At 37.5% G+C, this 20,835-nt stretch overlaps 1 protein-coding gene across 1 annotated transcript in view; it reads left to right on the top strand.

The window, feature by feature from the left end:
* The window catches only part of LOC150086701 (uncharacterized), a 247,342-nt gene that overhangs the window by 164,544 nt on the left and 61,963 nt on the right, over nt 1-20,835 (top strand). The window contains exons 25-27 of the mRNA XM_090372701.1: nt 33-89; nt 7,824-8,332; nt 17,885-17,960. Of these exons, the coding sequence (XP_090228827.1) occupies nt 33-89; nt 7,824-8,332; nt 17,885-17,960 (642 nt within the window). The remainder of the gene's footprint in view (nt 1-32; nt 90-7,823; nt 8,333-17,884; nt 17,961-20,835) is intronic.

Genomic DNA, 20,835 nt, shown 5'->3' with positions numbered 1-20,835 from the left:
TATTATAACATACGTATCATGTTAATTTCTAGTACGCCGAGAAGACAGGACTGGCCAAGACGAGCAAAAAACTTTGTGTGCCAACAGAGGTAATAAGTTTAAGAATGTATCAGATTTTATTCTGCCTTTTTTTTTTTTTTTATATGAGCTAGGATTATTCATATTTATCTGTTATATATGCACATACATGTGTGCATGTGTGCACTCTCTCTCTCTCTCTCTCTGTAATGAATGAATTTCCCAGATCATCTGTGACATGATATGATCCTGGTGGATGATAACAGAACTGATATCTGTAAAGAATCTCTCATGCATCTACATATATCTGTTTTGACTGTGACTCTTTATCAAGGATGATTTGAAGCTAGAAATGCAAAACAGTTTACATTTTTATGTCCTGTCCTAAGTTTGTTGCAATCATTAAACATCACAGTTATCATACTAACTACAACAAATCCTTGGGTTATTTAATGCAATCCAAATGACTTTAAATAGCATTCAGATTTTGCTAGAGGAAAGACAGTAATTCATTAAGTTTTACAGATCACTTCACAGAATGCCAAACACCATCTGAACATTTTAGATTACTGTAGAACTGACATATCAGTATCCTAATATAGTGAATAAAAGCGCTGTATTTGTTTCAATGATTCAGTATACCATACAGTACATTAAAAAAATTAATGAGGAAATTGAATTCATTCTGTTCTATTAAGTGTGGCAATAAAGTTCCCAGACTGGTTCAATAAAAAGAACACAAAGTGAAGGAATTCAAAAATGGTTTTATTTCTATTCAAAGACCACCTTATTGAATGCACTTATTGCACTGTTCAAAAAATTTATGAAAAGAATCAGCAAAGACATCCAAAGAGATGATGTTCAGTTTGGCAGTTATTTTTTTCTTTATTATTATTATTATTATTAGCCATATGGTGCAAATAAGCCTGAGGCTTATGCTGTACCAGACAAAAAAAAATTCCCGAGTTACCCTGAGAGAGAGAGAGGTAGAAGGGAATCACCAAGAAAGGGAAGAATGATGATATCCAGCTCAGGACCCTGGGTGTGCCAAGCCCTTACTCACCAGATGTGAGCCCCTGGGGTTAACATATCCTGACATCTCTTTCCCTTGAGGATAGTTTTCACCTTGGGAAAGAGGAAGAGATCTGCTGGTGCTAGATTGGGAGAGCAGAGTGGATGGTTGAGCTGCACAATGCCATGTTTCACAACAAGTGCAGAATGAGTGGCAACATTGTCATGCAACAAGAACTGGTAAAGAACTGTCATGCAACAAGAACTCACCCAGGAAATGCACTTCAATAGTCTTAGAAGCACTACATAGAACACAACATTGACTTCCCCCTTCAGGTACAAATTCCTTGCAAATCGTGCCCTGTTTGTCAAAAAATATGGTCAGCATCATCTTGATCCTGGACTTTAAATGAAACTTTTTGGGCATTGATGATAATTTTGAAGTCCACTGCATGCTCTGATGCTTTGTCTCTTGGTCATACTGAAACATCCAACACATATCCAATAACAGTGCAGTTAAGGAAATTAGAATTGTCTTGAAAAAGTGGATGAAGTCTTCACATGATGACACTCTTTGTTGCTTCTGCTTATCCATGAGGCTGTGTGGCACAAATTTTGCGCAGACCATCCTTTTCTCTAAATCTTCACACAGAATTTAATGAATCATTTCCTTATATCCAACTCATCACCCATCATTATGAGGGTCAAATTACATTCTCTTGCTCAATTTCCCAAACTTTTGCAACTCTGTCCTCATCTCAAGAGATTGATGGATGCCCACTTCTTGGGTCACTGCAAACATCTTCACATCCATCTTTTAACCGCTTAAAACAGTGTTTAATATTTCAAATATTTCTGTTACGGAATTTCCCAGTTTCAAGCAAAATTTGATATTCATTTGCTGCAAAACTGTGATATGGAACGTTAATACTACTAACAAAACTGGTTGTTACTTGCAGCCTGTCAGCCTACTGGACAATCTCTGTGCTACTGTCTGTTGGAGAAAGTTTGCTCTACAACATACCACTTCTGTTTATTTCCAAATTCATCGAACAACACCACAACAATACCAGTAGTAATAGTAGTAGTGGTATGTGATGCAAGAAAGCAAGTGTATGAGTTTATGCAGCATCAGCCAAAAAAAAAAAAAAAATTACAAAACAATACCCTCTAAATGTTTGTCCAGTTCCTCCTTAAATTTATTTAACCTATCAACTTCCACAATGTCAGATGGAAGTTTGTTCCAGCAATTAACCATTTGCTGGCTAAAGGCATCTATTCTACATCTTTCCTTCCTCAATTTCAATTTATGCCCCCTTAGGTTCGTAATCTGAAAAAGTGGAAGAATCCCATCAGAATTCAGCGTGCTCAACCCATTCAAGGCCTTATACACCTCAATCAGATCACCTCGCAGGTGCCTAGTCTCCAGCTGCTGCAATTTGTAGAACTTATCAGCATGTTCGGGAGGCAACTAGAGGGAGGAATACTCTTGATTTGATTATCAGCAGTGATTCTTCATGCATTAAGAATCTGCAGATAAATGAACCACTAGGTGGCAGTGATCACAGTGTGCTGAAGTGGGATTTACTCAAAGAGGTAACTACCATTAGGGGTAAAGGGAAGGGTTATTGCTTTCATAAAGGCGACTACGATGGACTGAGACAGTATTTAAATTCTATACAGTGGGACCAACTGATGATGTTACCAACAGCAAATGCAAAATGGGAAGCATTCAAAGAACTTATCTTGGAAGCTACTAGGCTTTACATACCAACCAAGAAATATTGTTCAAGGTTTAGGCCTAAATGGATGTCAGATGAACTGATGAGGCATATGGCAGAGAAGAAACATGCATGGGATACATACAAATTAACACATGACACAGAAGCCTATGATAGATAAAAGTTGATCTGTAACCAAGTTACAAAGGAGGTTAGGCAGGTGAAGGCAGATTACGAGAAATCTTTGGCAAGGGATGCAAAGAAAAACAGCAAAGAGTTCTTTACTTATGTAAACTCTAGAAGGAAGGGGATGAATCAGATTGGACCACTTGATATCGATGGGTCAACTGTTGATGATCCTGCTCAGGTAGCTAACAAACTAAATGAATATTTTGCATCGACATTCACACATGAGGAGTTATTTAGCAAGGGGAAAGCCAGAGGTGTACTCAACTTTAGCAGTAAGCTAGAGAATCTTGTAATAACTGAGAGTAAAGTGGAGGAGAAATTGTTGAAGATAAACACAAGAAAGGCACCTGGGGTGGATGGGATCTATCCAGTTATATTAAAGGAGGCAGCAGAGGAAGTAAGCAAACCCTTAGCCATAATTATGAGAGCTTCCTTGGACTCAGGGGAGGTACCCACAGACTGGAGATGTGCAAATGTGACCCCAATTCACAAAGGAGGATCAAAGGCTGACACAAGTAATTATAGACCTGTGAGTTTAACTTCTGTTCCAGGAAAATTAATGGAGGCACTAGTTAAAGAAGCACTGCAGGATCATTTAGACAAGACTTCAGTTATAGCTCGGACACAGCATGGTTTTGTTAAGGTGAAGTCTTGCCTGACCAATTTGATTGGATACTATGATGCAGTCACAAAGGAACTGGATGCGGGGAATAACTTTGATATTATATACTTGGATCTTAGAAAGGCTTTTGATACTGTTGCACATGGAAGACTGCTGCACAAATTGGAGCAGTGTGACATTGGAGGCAAATTGCTGCTGTGGATAAAGGGGTGGCTGAGGGGGAGAAGACAGAGAGTGGTAATCAATGGACACTGCTCGTCGTGGACTAATGTTATTAGTGGAGTCCCTCAGGGCTCAGTGTTGGGTCCATTATTGTTTTCTGTATTCATAAATGATATTGATGATGGTATATCAAGCTTAATGTCAAAGTTTGCAGACGATACAAAGGTAGGCAGGGTTGTCAAGGACACTACTGACACCATGCTGCTGCAACAGGATCTGGAAAGGTTGAGCAGATGGGCTGAGAGGTGGCAAATGAAGTTTAACATTGACAAATGTAAAGTACTACACATGGGAAACAGCAACCCCAGAGCAACATATCAACTCTGTGGTACTGCACTGACAGTGGTAGAGAATGAAGGGACCTGGGGGTGGTTGTGCAGGCAGATATGAAGTTCTCTGAGCAGTGCAGACGGGCTGCAAGAGTAGCTCATGGTGTATTGTCAATGATATATAGGAATTTTTCTAGCAGGGATAAGGAGGTGATTATTCCCTTGTATAAGGCAATGGTCAGGCCACACCTAGAGTACTGTATACAGGTCTGGAGGCCTCATTTCAAGAAGGATGTAGAGCTGCTGGAACGAGTACAGAGAAGGGCAACAAGATTAGTGAATGGAACAAGGGGGTGCTCTTACGAAGAAAGGCTTAAGTTTTGCAAATTACAGTGTCTGGAGACTAGGCACCAGCGAGGTGATCTGATAGAGGTGTATAAAGCCTTGAATGGTTTGAGCATGCTCAATGCTGATGGGATTCTTCCTCTCACTTAGAATAATCACCTGAGAGGGCATAAATTCAAATTGAGGAAAGACAGATGTAGGATAGACGTGCGGAAATTTGCCTTTAGCCAGCGGGTGGTTGGTTGGTGGAACAGACTTCCATCCCGTGTCGTGGAAGTTGATAGCCTAAATAAGTTTAAGGCTCAGCTGGACAGGTATTTTGAATGAACAGAGGGGTGAAGTGGAAGTGGTTTCTTTTATTTTTTATTTATTTTTATTTTTTATTTTATTTTATTTATTTTTTTATTTTTTTTTTGGCTGATGCTGCATAAGCTTGCTTTCTTGCATCAAATGCCTCTACTAATGCTAATGCTAATACTCTCCTGGTGGCACCTCCATAGTCAGGTGGGCAGGAGCAACAGTGTGTAGCTCACGCTTATTGATTAGACCGGGGTTCGAGCCCGTGACCACCAAATACGGAGGATGCGGAAAGGTCAGGGAATGCCCACTGCATATCCCTGGAGCAATATGGCCTTAGTTGCTAATGCTCCTAAAAACCAAATAACAAACAAACAAACAGCCTCTCCTGGTAAGAGGATCCCTTCATTTCCCTCACCAATCTTGTTGCCATTCTCTGTACACGCTCAAGCAAATTTACATCCTTCCTAAAATGAGGCCTCCAGACCTGCACGCAGTACTCAAGTCGTGGCCTGACCATTGCCTTATACAGAGGGGCAATCACCTCCTTTTCCCTGCTAGCAAAATTCCTGTATATCATTGACAAAAACCCCCATGACCTGCCCTGGCAGCCTGTCTGCATTGCTCAGAAAACTTAAATCTGACTGCACAATTACTCCCACGTCTTTTTAATTTTCTACCACCTTAAGTGTACCACACAGTTGGTATGTTTCTCTGGGGTTACTTCTACCCATAAGCAGTACTTTGCATTTTTCAGTGTTAAGCTTCAGTTGCCACTTCTCAGCCCATCTGCAAAAATTTTCTAGATCCTGTTGCAGTAACACACTGCCATTACTGTCATTAACAACCCTGCCAACCTTTGTATCATCTGCAAACTTCTATACTAGGCCTGATACACCTTCATCAATATCATTGATAAATATACAAAACAACACCGAACCCTGTGGGACTCCACTAATAACATTAGTCCACGAAGAGCAGCACCCATTGATTACCACCCTCTGTCTTCTCCCACTCAACCATCCTTTTATCCATTGTAGCAACCTACCTTTTATCCATTGTAGCAACCTACCTTTAATTCCATTCTGCTCCAGTCTGGGACCTTTATTGCCACCCTTTGTATACAGTAATACCCCGACTTACGCGAACTCGGAGTTACGCGGTTCTTGATTTTTTTTTCGTTTGGCAACGCTGCCGCCCACTATCTTCAAGGTCGTTTTTCATATGTTATCGATATACGGTGCGACGGCGGAGAATGAGAGCGAAAGATGAACAAAATTTAACTTTGTTGCTTTTATATTTTTTATATCAGTGAAGGGGAAACACATTTCACTATAATAACGTAAAAACCAACACAATTCCAGCTATCGGTATAATTGCAAATGCAATTAGATCGAGTTTACTACCAGTTTATAACAGATTTCACTAGCAGAAACGCAACTGGATTTTTATTGTTTTATGGTAGTAACCCCTAGAAATGTGAGGTGTTAATAGCGTACCTCTGCCTTTATGGTGTTGTTTATTCAGTTGCTACATGCGCGCAGCTTTGTTTATGCGTATCAAGCGTGCCTCCTCATTTTGTAATTGTGCTTTATTCCCTAAAAATAGTAAAATACTTAATTAAAAGGTGTGAAAAGGAAGCGTCCTGGTGAAGACACTGCAGATTCAGAGAGAAAAAGAAAAGCAATTATCGATAAACAGAGGCAGACTGGGTCAAAAATTCTTACCCGGGAAAATTTATAGTGGCCTCATACTATGGTTTATGGCCAAAATCACACTGGCCCACCGGGGTTTCCCCGGTAAGGCTTATGGCCAGTCCACCTCTGTCGATAGAGAAAAAATATGAAATTGTGAAACGCTTTGAGCGAAATGAAAGACCATGTGATATTGCACGTGCTACAGGCCTAAATGAAGCAACGGCGAAAAGCACATGACAATTGCAAACTTGACAGGTTGAAAATTGAAAAGGGCTCAATTGTAAAGGGCTTAAAAATTTTAGAAAACATAGACTCCAACGAAGAACGCGTTATAGCTACAAAGCAAGGAATAAAAAAAAATATTAGCTTGCTACGAAGAAATTCTGCGTGAAAAAAAGACGCTGTGTCGTCCGACGAATTTGTTAGATTTTATGAAGCCATCGACATCGAAATAACTTTTTTACGTAACTCATTTGTTTTTTTTTAATACATATTTTGTATTAATATGTATAAAGAACTGCAATTTTATTAATATTTTTCTTCTAAACTAGTGTTTTTGTTAGTCCTTGGTCCCAATTAAGCAAAATTTATATGTATTTATATGCAAAGTTGTACCCCGACTTACGCGAATTCGACTTACGCGATTTTTGTCGGACCCACCTATCGCGTAACTTCGGGGTATTACTGTATTTGGAAATTTGCGTAAGTTATCTGATGCCCTGCCCATAGAATCTGATGTATTTATCCTTCCAATAAATGAAATGGCAAAAGCTCCAAGAAGATAAGTTATTTTCATTCATAAAAAGTATTTTTTCAATAGAAATTAGTGTCAATCAGTTATATAACTATATTCTTGTTTTCATCAAATTAAATGCAGTGTCTTCCATGACAGTGTAGTGGGCTCAATACTTGTCTTTCATTTAGAAAGGTCTGATTTTAAATTATGAAACAGAATAAAGGAATTCTTAAAGGCCTCTTGAATTGAGAATATAGTTAAGCCAGTCAAAGAGTGAATAAAGGTGGTTGGGGAAGTAAAGCCCTCCCATGAGTTATTCTGTGTTTTTAAATATTCTGCATAACATGCAGATCAGTCTGAGAACACTCACTTGTACAGACATAGTACATGATAAACCATATGAGCTATTCACTATGACCAAAGCAGTTGATGTATCAAAAAAAATCCCAAAACAAACAACCAACCAAATCAGTAGCAATAGCATCATGGATTTTTATATAATATAAAACATCACTTTCCAATTACTGCCATTAAAAAGATCCCTTGTGTATAGTGTATACACAAAGAAAGTAATATAAAAAAAAATAAGTTTACTTCTGTCTTAATATATAAACTTGGAAAATATACTTTTATAAAAGTAATATACTCTTTATTTATAATTAACTGATGTGTAAATATTTCTTTTAATATATATAGCCCGAAGAACATGTCTGGATCTCTATCTCCATGACCATATTCAAGAAAGTGGACAGTATCAAATTGACTCTGATGATAGTCTAGTCACACCTTTTGTAGTGCACTGTGAGATGGGAAACACTCCTGACAAAGTGAAAACTGTTATCCACCACGATTCTGAACAAGAAATTTATGTGAGGTCAGGAAGATATAGTAGAAAAATTACATATGATATTAGTATGCCATTAATTAAGTCTTTAATTGATGTTTCAGTGAAGTGCAGACAATATATTGGCTGGAAGTGTCAAGGGACTCATTTTGCTTTTAATAGCAAGAACCCGTTATCCTGGTGGGTGTCCAGAGATGATGAACCACAATATTATTGGGGAGGAGCTCATGAAAACAAAACCTGTGGTTGCTCTCCAAAATGTAACAATCCTAATTTAGTGTGTAATTGTGATGGAACTGAATCTTTTGAGTGGATTGAAGATAGTTATTTAGAAGATAAGTCAAAATTGCCAGTGAAAGAAGTAAGTATTAATTTGACTTGTATAAAGTTTTCTTTTCTGTGGCTGTTAGCAAATTGATATAATAAAAATCATGAAGTTTCATGTATCAAAATGATTAGTTAACATATACTATAAAAAATTGTGTTTGTTAGGGCAGTGATTTAGGCCACATTTTGAATACTGTATAGAGGTCTGGATGCCTCATTTCAGGAAGGATGGGTGCAGAGAAGAAAGAAAGATTAGTTAGGGACACAAAACAGTACTCTTACCAAGAAAGACTTCACTTCAGTAAATTGCAGCACCTGGAAACTAGACACCCGTGAGGAGACCCAATTGAAGTGTTTAAGGCTAAAATGGATAAAGTAAACTAAATGTTGATGCCTTCCTTACTCTTTCTTGGACAATACACGCATAAGGGGAATGGAAATAAATTAAAATTGAAAAAAGATGGTTGTAGAATAAATATGCAAAAATTTTGCTTTCATCTAGAGAGCACTTATTATTGAAACAAACTTCCATCTGGTGTTTTGGTTTGAATAAATTTAAGATGAAGAATTAGATGACAAATTGTTGTTGTTTTTTGTTTTTTTTTCCTGATGCTGTATAAGCTTGCTTCCTTGCATCATTTACCACTAATACTAATACTATTCAACACTACATAGTCGTTGTCAGTATCAGTAATATATGTAACACTTTTCAGAATTTTTGGCATCACTCATTATTTATACATAAATAATGATGATATGTCCATGAAATAATTTTCATATATGGGGGCATACTTCCCTTAGTATAAGCATGCAAAGTGAAATGAATATCACTTTGCATGCTTATCCTGTGCTGTTATGTGGCTAGTTGCTGAAAAGAAACAATTAGTGATTATAATAATTAATAATAATAATTATGCATGATTGGAAAATAATTTAATAATAACTATTGGATTAAATAGATTTTACAAACATAAAATGAACTTTATGAAACCATTCTTGACAGTTTTAACAAAATTTATAAACTACAGAGTGAACATTCAGAAAATAATCTTTATATGCTTCCCATACATCCTTTACCAACAATAAAACAATGCAATCTCTTATCGGTGAGTGTTAGGAGATACAGTTTCCTCAAAAAAAAATTTCTTTGAATTGTTTGTGCTCATTTTACCAAGTTTTCATGCACATGTGGTTCCTGACAGATATAAAGCATAATTTGTATTCCAATAATAGAAATATATGAGCCCTTCATGAGGAGTCCCTTACATGCTGGGATCCAGGTGCAGCCATGTTCAGTTGCATTCCAGAATGTGGTGTGTGCTCAAAAAAATCTAGTGTAAAACACTTCCAAAAAACCATTGCCAAAAATTCCAAATACCTCATACAATATCATTTGTCCCTGGAGAAAAACTCTTTGCTTGTCACCACAAGGGAGTTATGTACTGATGTGTGGTTTTTTTAATTATTTATTTAAACAGTAAAGAGTTCTCCTTTTTCTAATATAACATGCTTAGAGTTTCAAAATTATTATTTAATCTGACAGTGATGACACCGTCAGTTGTAACAAACATGGTGGCATTGGCCCTGTAGGCTTACTAATTTATTTTTTATTTATGACAAATGTTTTTCAGTTTTTTGAATTCTGTTTGCAGTATACCAATGCTTAACCTTTTTCTAATGAATTTCAATACTTATTTGATAAGAAACATTTAATTTTTAATTTAAAAAATTAAAATGGTTACTTGAATTGATGATGTGCTTTGTTTTACACTTGTTATTTTCAGCAAAACAAAACTTTTATTAATTCTGTTGGTGAAAAGAAAAATCATTATAAACATAAAATAGGAACATGAAACCATTAGTTGGTTTCATTTTAAAGTTTATAAAACCGTTAATTGGGAAAAAAATTCAAACCATTGCACATGCACATTTACTAGGTTTTATCAATTTAATGAATAGGCAATAATAATAATAATAATAATTAAGACAAGAAACCATTTTATATAATAATTGATCATTAAACAAAAAATATATAACTTGTATAGCATGAATGGCAACTATTTGTAATAATGATAGTCAAGACAAGACAAAAAACTATGTTATATAATAATTGAACATAAAACTAAAAATATCTAACATTCTGTATCAGGAATGGCAACTATCTAGTAAGAAACTCATTACTGTGAACCCCCCCCCCTCCCCCAGTTTCAGTTTTGGAGGGGAGTTCAGGTGGCTTGTGTGATTCCCTTGTTAACAAAACAAGTTCAATAAAATTTAACAGAGTATTTTAACCTGGGGATAACTTTAAGCTGAATTTCTTCTCAAAATTTGTGATATTGGTTGGTCCTTCTCCACTCTTGCATGGCAAGCCTTCTGCTGAAACAGTACCTGTTTGTGATATTACTTTTTGAATAAATGTTCATTGTGTATTTTGAATTTTATGGAAATATTTGTTATTAAAATATGGAGACTCCTACATTTTGCAAGTGAGCACGTTGTTACAAATTAGCAGCATACCCATCTCAAAATGAAAATAGCAGCACAAAGCAGAAGGCAAAAATAGTAACACATTATAGTGCCTCATCTCTCAGCACATTTCACTTAATAACTCTGCATAGACAACACGTCCAAAATCATGGGAGTAAAATCTTGTCTCTACGAGGGTGGTTCAAAAAGTTTGTATTTTAACACATATAGGAAAGCCATACCATTATGATTCCCATTTTCTTTTTAAACATAGTCACCAGCCACTGTAATACACTTCTCTCACTGATGCTCTAGTGCCTTGATCCCATTGAAAAAAAAAAAAAAAAAATTATATTGGTCCTCCAACCATGCCTCCACAGCTGTGACCACTTCAGAGTCATAGTCATATCTCTTCCAGATGTTATCCTTCAGCTTGGCAACAAATAAAAGTCACTAGAGGCAAGATCTGGAGAATAGAGTGGGTGCTGAAGCAACTAAAATCCTGCAGTCTGTAGGTGGTCATCACAGTCTGGGAGGTGTGACTGGGTGCATTGTCATGAAGGAGCAAGACACCTTTTTGCAGTTTTCCACACTTTTTCCTTGACATCTTCACAAAATTGCCTTATTATGCACCAGTGGCAGTGGTGCTCTTTCCACATGGTCAATCATAATGATGCCTTCTGAAACCCAAAAAACTGATGAAAAATGATGTTTCACCTTGCCAGCTGATGGAGCAACACAGAACTTCGTGGGAAGTAGAGAATGCAGATGCTTGCACATTAGTCATTTTTTTTTGGCATCTGGGTCAAAATGATGAACCCATGTTTCATCCATTGTAATAAGTGAGGACCAGATATTTTTTGGATTCTGACGAAGCATGTTCAAGGTAGTGATGCACATTTGTTCACGGTATGCCTTTTTCTCATCTGTGAACATTTTTGGGACCCATCAAGCACTGACCTTTGTTGTCTTCAAAGATTTCATCAGGATTGAATTGAAACTGCTGATTGAAAGCCTACAGACTCAGCTATACACCTAATAGTCATTTGTCTGTCTTCTGTCACTAGGTCAAGCAAACAGTTGATGTTTTCCTCAATGATGGATGTGGAAGGTCATCCGGAATGAACTGCATCATCACACGATTCTTTGCCATGATGATATTCTCTGTGTGACTTCACAACTGTGGAATATGCAGGAGTCTTGTCCTTCAGTGTTTGCGCCATATAAGCATGAACCTCCTGTGGGAATATTCATTTCAAAGACAGGTATTTTATCACTGCCCATAGTTCTTTTTTCTCCAATTTGAAAATTGGGCGAAGGTAAAGAAAGCCAACACGAGAACGATGAGAAACATCAGATAACTTACACGGAAAATTAGTTTCCCCGATATGGCACTCTAGTGCTGCTCGCTTGGTAAACAGACAGTAGGTGTTATTGGTGTGGAGCAAAGTCGAGAATGATATATTGATTGACAGGTAGGCATGGCAAACGATGTGCTGATTGGTGCACGAAGACAACACACAATAATATCGGTTTAGTATCACTTTAGTAGCACTCAGCACTAATGGTAACTTGCCCTAAATGCCTTGCTTTCCATAATGTATATATATATTGGGAGCTTGAACTCCTCCCGAAATGGAGGAGGTAACCTAACCTTTTTTTTAGAATCATGGGTGGACTAGCACATGAATTGTTTATTAACAAAATATTAATCTTTTATTACTGTACTTTTATTTTTAAAGACATTCATGCGGATACACATGTATCATAACGTCAATAGCTATTCACTATATATATATATAGTCAATAGCTATTCACTAGAATGAAAGGGACTTGGGGGTGGTTGTGCAGGCAGATATGAAGTTCTCTGAGCAGTGCAGACGGGCTGCAAGAGTAGCTCATGGAGTATTGTCAATGATATACAGGAATTTTTCCAGCAGGGATAAGGAGGTGATTATTCCATTGTATAAGGCGATGGTCAGGCCACACCTAGAGTACTGTATACAGGTCTGGAGGCCTCATTTCAAGAAGGATGTAGAGCTGCTGGAACGAGTACAGAGAAGGGCAACAAGATTAGTGAATGGAACAAAGGGGTGCTCTTACGAAGAAAGGCTTAAGTTTTGCAAATTACAGTGTCTGGAGACTAGGCACCAGCGAGGTGATCTGATAGAGGTGTATAAAGCCTTGAATGGTTTAAGCATGCTCAATGCTGATGGGATTCTTCCTCTAGCTCAGAATAATCACCTGAGAGGGCATAAATTCAAATTGAGGAAAGACAGATGTAGGATAGATGTGCGGAAATTTGCCTTTAGCCAGCGGGTGGTTGGTTGGTGGAACAGACTTCCATCCCTTGTGGTGGAGGTTGATAGCCTAAATAAGTTTAAGGCTCAGCTGGACAGGTATTTTGAACGAACAGAGGGGTGAAGTGGAAGTGGTTTTTTTTTTTTTTTTTTTGGCTGATGCTGCATAAGCTTGCTTTCTTGCATCAAATGCCTCTACTAATGCTAATGCTAATACTATATATATATATATATAAAGAATCTTTCTTTCTTTTCCTATTATTTCCTAACCTAATGTTTAAGGTTAGGTCACGAAATATAAGGAAACCTTTTCTATTATTTCCTAATCTACCATTTAAGGTCAGGTTACGAAAAATAAAGAACCCTTTTCCTTTTTCGTAACCAAACCTAAATTAACAATATAGTAAAAACACTCATGAACTCCAAAAATCTGCATTTAATAATGAGAAAAAAACATAATGAAGAACATAAAAATGAACAGAATGAAACTTTTATTAATTTAGTTTTCATCAAAAAATCAACCAAACGTTTTATTTTCCTTACAAATTTCTTCCATCTTTAAAAGATTCATCGCTACTATTACCTCTTTACCATTCATCACAAAACTATTATGCACTGTTCTTTACTCATAAATACACATTATAATGCCAACCAGTGACTACACAGTAACTTGTCATCTGTCATGCCCACCACCAATCATTTCATCGTTTGCCACGCCTACCTGTCAATTAATATATCCTTCTCAATTTCGGCTCCAGCCCGATACCACCTACCGTCTGTTTACTGACCGAGCAGCACTAGAGGCCGGTGTCGGGAAACTAATTTTCCGTATAAGCTATCCGACTTTTCTTATCATTCTTGTGTTGGCTTTCTTTACCTTAGCTGAAAATTTTTTACTACTTAGTTTGCAAAATCACCTGCAAAAAAAAACCGAATTGGGTCTGTTAAACTGAGATTTGGTACAGTGACGCACAAGAAGACATACTGCCTGCTGAAAGAATATTGCATAATCATATTCACTTGAAGTAGGTTAGAATACAAACTTTTTGAATTTTTTTTTTTTTTTTTTTTTTTTTTTATCCTCGCCTTTTCCCATTATTATATGGGGTCGGCATTTTTATTGTTTTGGCATGCAATTTTTACGGCCGGATGCCTTTCCTGACACCAACCCTCACCCTTTATCCGGGCTGGGAATATGCAGTGGTCATTCAGTGACCTGCCACATCCTCTGTATTTGGTGGGTACGGGCTCAAACCCCGGTCTAATCAAGAAGCGTGTGCTGTGCACTACTGCTCCTGCCCACCTGGCTACGGAGGCGCTGTTAGAATACAAACTTTTTGAATGCTCCTTGTATTTAGGAAGGTAGGCAGAGGGAACAGTTCTCTAATCCTGCATTGCTGATTAATGCTTCTATGATATTTCTCAGGTGGGCCAATTAAGCCCTACCACCACTGCTGGATTAAAAATTCTTTTTTTTATTTCTTAAGCCTTCCTACTAAAGAAACAACAGGTTTAAAGGGAAGGGCTTTTGCTTTCGTAAAGGTGACTACAGGGGTCTCAGACAGTTTTTAAATACTGTACAGTGGGATCAACTGATTATTATTATTATTATTTTATTATTATTATTATTAATATCCATATGATGCAATGAAGCCCGAGGCTTATGCTGCACCAGGAAAAAAAAAGGTTCCCAAGTAACCCCGAGAGAGAGAGAGAGAGAGAGAGAGAGAGAGAGAGAGAGAGAGAGAGAGAGAGAGAGAGAGAGAGAGAGAGAGTCAAAAGTAGAAGGGAATCACCAAGAAAGAGAAGAATAAATGGGAAGCCTTCAGGGACTTAATTTTGGAGGCTACTAGGCTTTTCATTCCAACTAAGAAACACTGTTCAAGGTTTAAGCCTAAATGGATGTCAGATGAATTAATGAGGCTCGTGGCAGAGAATAAAAATGTATGGGATGCATATAAAGTATCAGGTGACATAGAAGCCTATGGCAGATATAAACTAGTCTGTAATCAAGTCACAAAGGAGGTTAGGCAGGCAAAGGCAGATTATGAGAAATCTTTGGCAAAGGATGCAAATAAAAACAGCAAAGAGTTCTTTACTTATTAAACTTTAGAAGGAAAGGGATGAATCAGATTGGACCACTTAACATAGATGGGTTGACTATTGATGATCATGCTCAGGTGGCTGATAAACTGAATGAGTACTTTGCATCTACATTCATACATGTGGAGTTATTCAATGAGGGTAGTGCAGAAGTTTATTAAACTCTAATAGGGAGCTAAGTGATTTTGTAATAACTGAGAGCAAAGTGGAGGAGCAATTGTTGAAGTTAAACATAAGAACGGCACCTGGGGTGGATGAGATCTATCCAGTTATATTAAAGGAGGCAGCAAAGGAACTAAGCAAACCCTTAGCCATAATTATGAGAGCTTCCTTAGACTCAGGGGAGGTCCCCATGGACTGGAGTTATTCAATGAGGGGAGTGCAGAAGTTTATCAAACTCTAATAGGGAGCTAAGTGATTTTGTAATAACTGAGAGCAAAGTGGAGGAGCAATTGTTGAAGTTAAACATAAGAACGGCACGTGGGGTGGATGAGATCTATCCAGTTATATTAAAGGAGGCAGCAAAGGAACTAAGCAAACCCTTAGTCATAATTATAAGAGCTTCCTTAGACTCAGGGGAGGTCCCCATGGACTGGAGGTGTGCAAATGTATCACCAATTCACAAACGGGCTTCAAAAAGTGACACAAGTAACTATACACCTGTTAGTTTAACTTGTGTTATGGAGAAAATAATAGAATCACTGGTTAAAGAAGCATTGCAGGATCATCTAGACAAGACTGAAGTAATAGTTAAGACACCGCGTGGGTTTGTTAAAGGGAGGTCTTGTCTGACCAATTTGATTGGATACTATGATGTGGTCACAAAGGAACTGAATGCCAAAAATAATTTTGATATCATATGCTTGGATTTCAGGAAAGCTTTTGATACTGTTGCACATGGAAGACTGCTGTACAGATTGGAGAGATATGGCATTAAGGGTAAGTTGCTACAATGGATGGCGCCTCCGTAGCCAGGTGGGCAAGAGCAGCAGTGCGTAGCACACGCTTCTTGATTAAACTGGGGTTTGAGTCCATGACCACCAAATACGGAGGATGCGGAAAGGTCAGGGAATGACCACCGCATATGCCCGGAGCAATATGGCCTTTGTTGCTAATGCTCCTAAAAACCAAAATAACAGCTACAATGGATAAAGGGATGGTTGAGTGGAAGACGATAGAGAAAGTGGTAATCAATGGACACTGCTCTTCACAGACAAATGTTATTAGTGGAGTTCCCAAGGGTTCGGTATTGGGCCCATTGTTGTTTTGTATATTTATCAGTGATATTGATGAAGGTATATCAGGTTTAATGTCCAAGTTTGCAGATGATACAAAGATTGGCAGGGTTGTTAACGACAATAAAGACAGTATGCTACTCCAACTGGATCTAGATAAGTTGGGAAAAGGGCTGAGAAGTGGCAAATGAAGTTTACCATTGACAAATTCAAAGTACTGCATATGGGTAGCAATAACCTAAGAGAAACATACCAACTGTGTGCTACACTCAGGGAAGTGGAAAGTGAAAAAGACCTGGGGGTAATTGTGCAGTCAAATATGAAGTTTGCTGAGCAGTGCAGATGGGCTGCCTGGGCAGGTCATGGAGTCTTGTCAATGATATATAGGAATTTTGCTAGCAGGTACAGGGAGGTGATTATCCCGTTATACAAGGCAGTGGTCAGGTCACACCTACAGCACTGTGTACAGGTCTGGAGGCCTCATTTTAGGAAGGATGTAGAGTTGCTAGAATGAGCATAAAGAAGGGCAACAAGATTGGTGAGAAAAACAAAGGGGTGCTCATACCAAGAAAGGCTTAAGTTCTACAAATTGCAGTGCCTGGAGAGTAGGAACCTGCAAGGTGATCTGATTGAGGCATATATGGCCTTGAATGGGTTGAGCAAGCTGAATGCTGATGGGATTCCTCCTTTGCTCAGATTAAGAACCTGAGGGAGCACAGATTCAAACTGAGGAAAGACATTTGTAGAATAGATGTATGGAAATTTGCCTTTAGCCAGTGGGTAGTTGATTGGTGGAACAGACTTCCATCTTTTGTTGTGGAAGTTGATAGCTTTAATAAATTTAAGGCTGAGATGGACAGGCATTTGGAACGAATGGAGGGATGAAATTGGAGGGTTTTTTTCTTTCTTTAGCAGATGCTGCCTAAGCTTGCTTTCTTGCATCGTATGCCTTTACTAATGCTAATGCTAATGCGAATAGTAAAATAAGCCTATGATGGACATCAAAACAAATTCTTTGGGTCACTAGGAATTTATTTCAAAATATGATTTTGATTATGTTCATATATATGAAAGTTGTTTATTTATAGATGAAAATCTCTGCCTTTACCAGATCCAAATTATTTTATTTCAATAAATTGCAGCTTGTAGGATGTTGTTTGGATCTGGTATAAGTAAAACTTAATCTCGTAAATTAATATATTCATTGGTTGGCTAACTATATATCTAATTTATGCAGAAATAACTTCCTTCCTAATTAGTCTCCTCACTTAGTATTCATGTTTCTGTCCTATAAATGGTTCAGGGGCTCATAACTGTTGATTACTTTAAATGTTTCTGAATGTTTATTGTACCTAATCAGATTAATTCAAAAATATATATATTTTATTTTCTGTTTATTTTGTTGAACATTATTGACTGGTTATTTTGTAAAATATAATTTAATGAAGAAAATGAAGTTGACATTTTATAATTCAACTGCAGGTTAGGCTTGGTAATATATTCAGAACTGGGCAGTCTGTATACCATCAGATTGGACCACTAGAATGCTTTGAACAAGGTAAATATTTTAAAACAAGAATCAGATGTGCATAGTTCTGTGTTCAGTATTATACTGTTGTATGTATATGTATGCTTTAGTTAACATAATTAGCATTAGCATTAGTAGAGGCATATGATGCAAGAGAGCAAGCTTATACAGCATCAGCCAAAAAAAAAAAAAAAACCTTCCCATTTCACCCATCCATTCGCTCCAAATGTTTGTCTAGTTCTGCCTTAATTTATTATTTATTTAAGCTTCTACAACAACAGATGGACGTTTTTCCAGAAATCAACCACCCGCTGCCTAAAGGAAAATTTGCGCACATCAATTCTACAACTGTCTTTCCTCAATTTGAATTTATGTCCCCTCAGGTCAAGATTGTCCCCTCAATCTGGGCAAGAGGAAGAAACCAATCAGCATTGAGCTTGCTCAAACCATTCAAGGCCTTATACACCTCAGTCAGATCACCTTGCAGGTAATACTCTCTAGACACTGTAATTTGCAAAACTTAAGCCTTTCTTCATAAAAGCAACCCTTTGTTCCACCCACTGATCTTGTTGCCCTTCTCTGTACTTGTTCCAGCAGCTCTACATCCTTCCTAAAATGAGGCCTCCAGACCTGTATACAAGACTCAAGGTGTATCCTGACCATTGCCTTATACAAGGGGATAATCACCTCATTATCCCTGTTAGAAAAATTCCTGTATATCATTGACAAGACACCATGAACTACTCTTGCAGAATGTCTGCACTGCTCAGAAAATTTCTTATCTGACTGTGCGATTACCCTAGGTCCTTTTCATTCTCTACCACCCTGAGTGTAGTACCACACAGTTGATACATTACTCTGGGATTAATGCTATCCATATGCAGTACTTTACATTTGTCAATGTTAAACTTCAGTTGCCACCTCTTAGCCCATCTACTCAACTTTTCTAGATCCTTGTGAGGTAGCATAGTGTCATTAACAACCCTGCCAACCTTCCTATTGTCTGCAAACTTAGACATTATGCCTGATATACCATCATCAATATCATTAATAAATACAGAAAACAACAATGGACCCAACACTGTACACTAATAACATTAGTCCACGAAGAGCAGTCCATTGATTACCACTCTCTGTCTTCTCCCACGCAACCATCCCTTTATCCATAGCAGCAATTTGCCCCCATGCCACACTGCTCCAATTTGTACAGCAGTCTTCCATGTGCAACAGTATCAAAAGCCTTCCTAAAATCCAAGTATATGATATCAAAATTATCCTTTGCATCCAGTTCCTTTGTGACCACATCATAATATCCAATCAAATTGGTCAGACAACACTTCCCCTTAACAAACCCATGCTGCATCTGAACTGTAATTAAAGTCTTGTCTGTATGATCCTGCAGTGCTTCATTGACCAGTGCCTTCATTAATTTCCATGAAACAGAAGTTAAACTAACAGGTCTGTAAATACTTGTGTCACCCTTTGATCCTCCTTTGTGAATTGGTGATACATTTGCACATTCCATTCCATGGGGACCTCTCCCGAGTCCAAAGAAGCTCTTATAATTATGGCTAAGGGTTTGCTTACTTCCTTTAATATAACTGGATAGATCCCATCCACCCCAGGTGCCTTTCTTGGGTTTATCTTCAATAATTTTTCCTCCATTTTACTCTCAGTTATTACAAAATCATTTAGCTCACTGTCAGAGTTTAATACAGCTCTGGCATTACCCTCCCTGAATAACTCCTCATGTGTAAATTTAGATGCAAAATACTCATTCAGTTTCTAGCTACCTGAGCAGGATCATCAACAGTTGAACCATCAATATCCTGTGGACCAATCTGATTCATCCCCATTCTTCTAGAATTTACATAAGTAAAGAACTCTGCTGTTTTTCTTTGCATCCTTTGCCAAAGATTTCTGGTAATCTGCCTTTGCCTGCCTAACATCCTTGTTACTTGATTACAGACAAGCTTATATCTACCATAGGCTTCTGTGTCACCTGTTAATTTATATGAATCCCATGGATTTTCTTCTCTGTCACATGTCTCCTTAGTTCATATCAAGAGAGTGAAAAAGAACTGGACTAATGTTTTTTGCAACTAGATGATATCGGTGCACAATGCAGTGTATTGCAAGAACTTCAGAACATATTTTCTCTAGGTGGGCTATAAAACCTTTATGTCTTCCAACCGTGAAGGTAGCACCATCAGTGGCACAGATACCAAATTATCCAACAGTACTTGTTTTTCATCAAAGCATGTTATTACAGCAGCAAAAATGGATGCTCCAGTACAGTCAGTTTCTAAAGATTTTACAAACAACATCCCTGCTTGCAATTTACAATCATCAGCAAAATAACGTTTGCCAATTAGCTGCTCTTCAATTTTAACTGACATATCATCAATTTGTCTTCGAATTGAATCGTTGATAAATGGCAATGCTTTTAAATTATTGGAAGGATTTTGATGCATTACTGTTGAAATTACAGTCTCTAATGTGGGTCGTATACAGCTCAGCAACTTTATGAGCACTACCAATTTTTGCAATGATTTCTGTAATTTTATAAGACACAATCATTCCATCATCATATGTTTGTGTGTTCTTCTTAAATAAGGAAGTAACGGTGTTATGTTGCTCAAAATTCTGTTTTAAATTTTTAAAATATTTGATATGTTTACCAACTTTATCAGGATGTTTCCGTTTTAAGTGATCTAAAAGTCTTGATGGTTTTATAGCCTCATTTGAAAAAGAACTATTACACAAAAGACACATGGGCTCTCATGAGTCGAATGGCCTTTCAATAAAACCATAAGCTAGATATTCATCCAGATACTGTCGACACTTTTTCTTTTCAGCACTTGACATGATTGATGATAGGTTGAATAACTACAAAGAATTAAAT

The sequence above is a fragment of the Mastigoproctus giganteus genome, chromosome 4, assembly GCF_048544385.1.
Source record: "Mastigoproctus giganteus isolate SK-2022 chromosome 4, ASM4854438v1, whole genome shotgun sequence".
Taxonomy (NCBI): Eukaryota; Metazoa; Arthropoda; class Arachnida; order Uropygi; family Thelyphonidae; genus Mastigoproctus; species Mastigoproctus giganteus.
The sequence above is the reverse complement of the archived record's forward strand: the minus strand, read 5'-3'. Positions and strand labels throughout refer to the sequence as shown.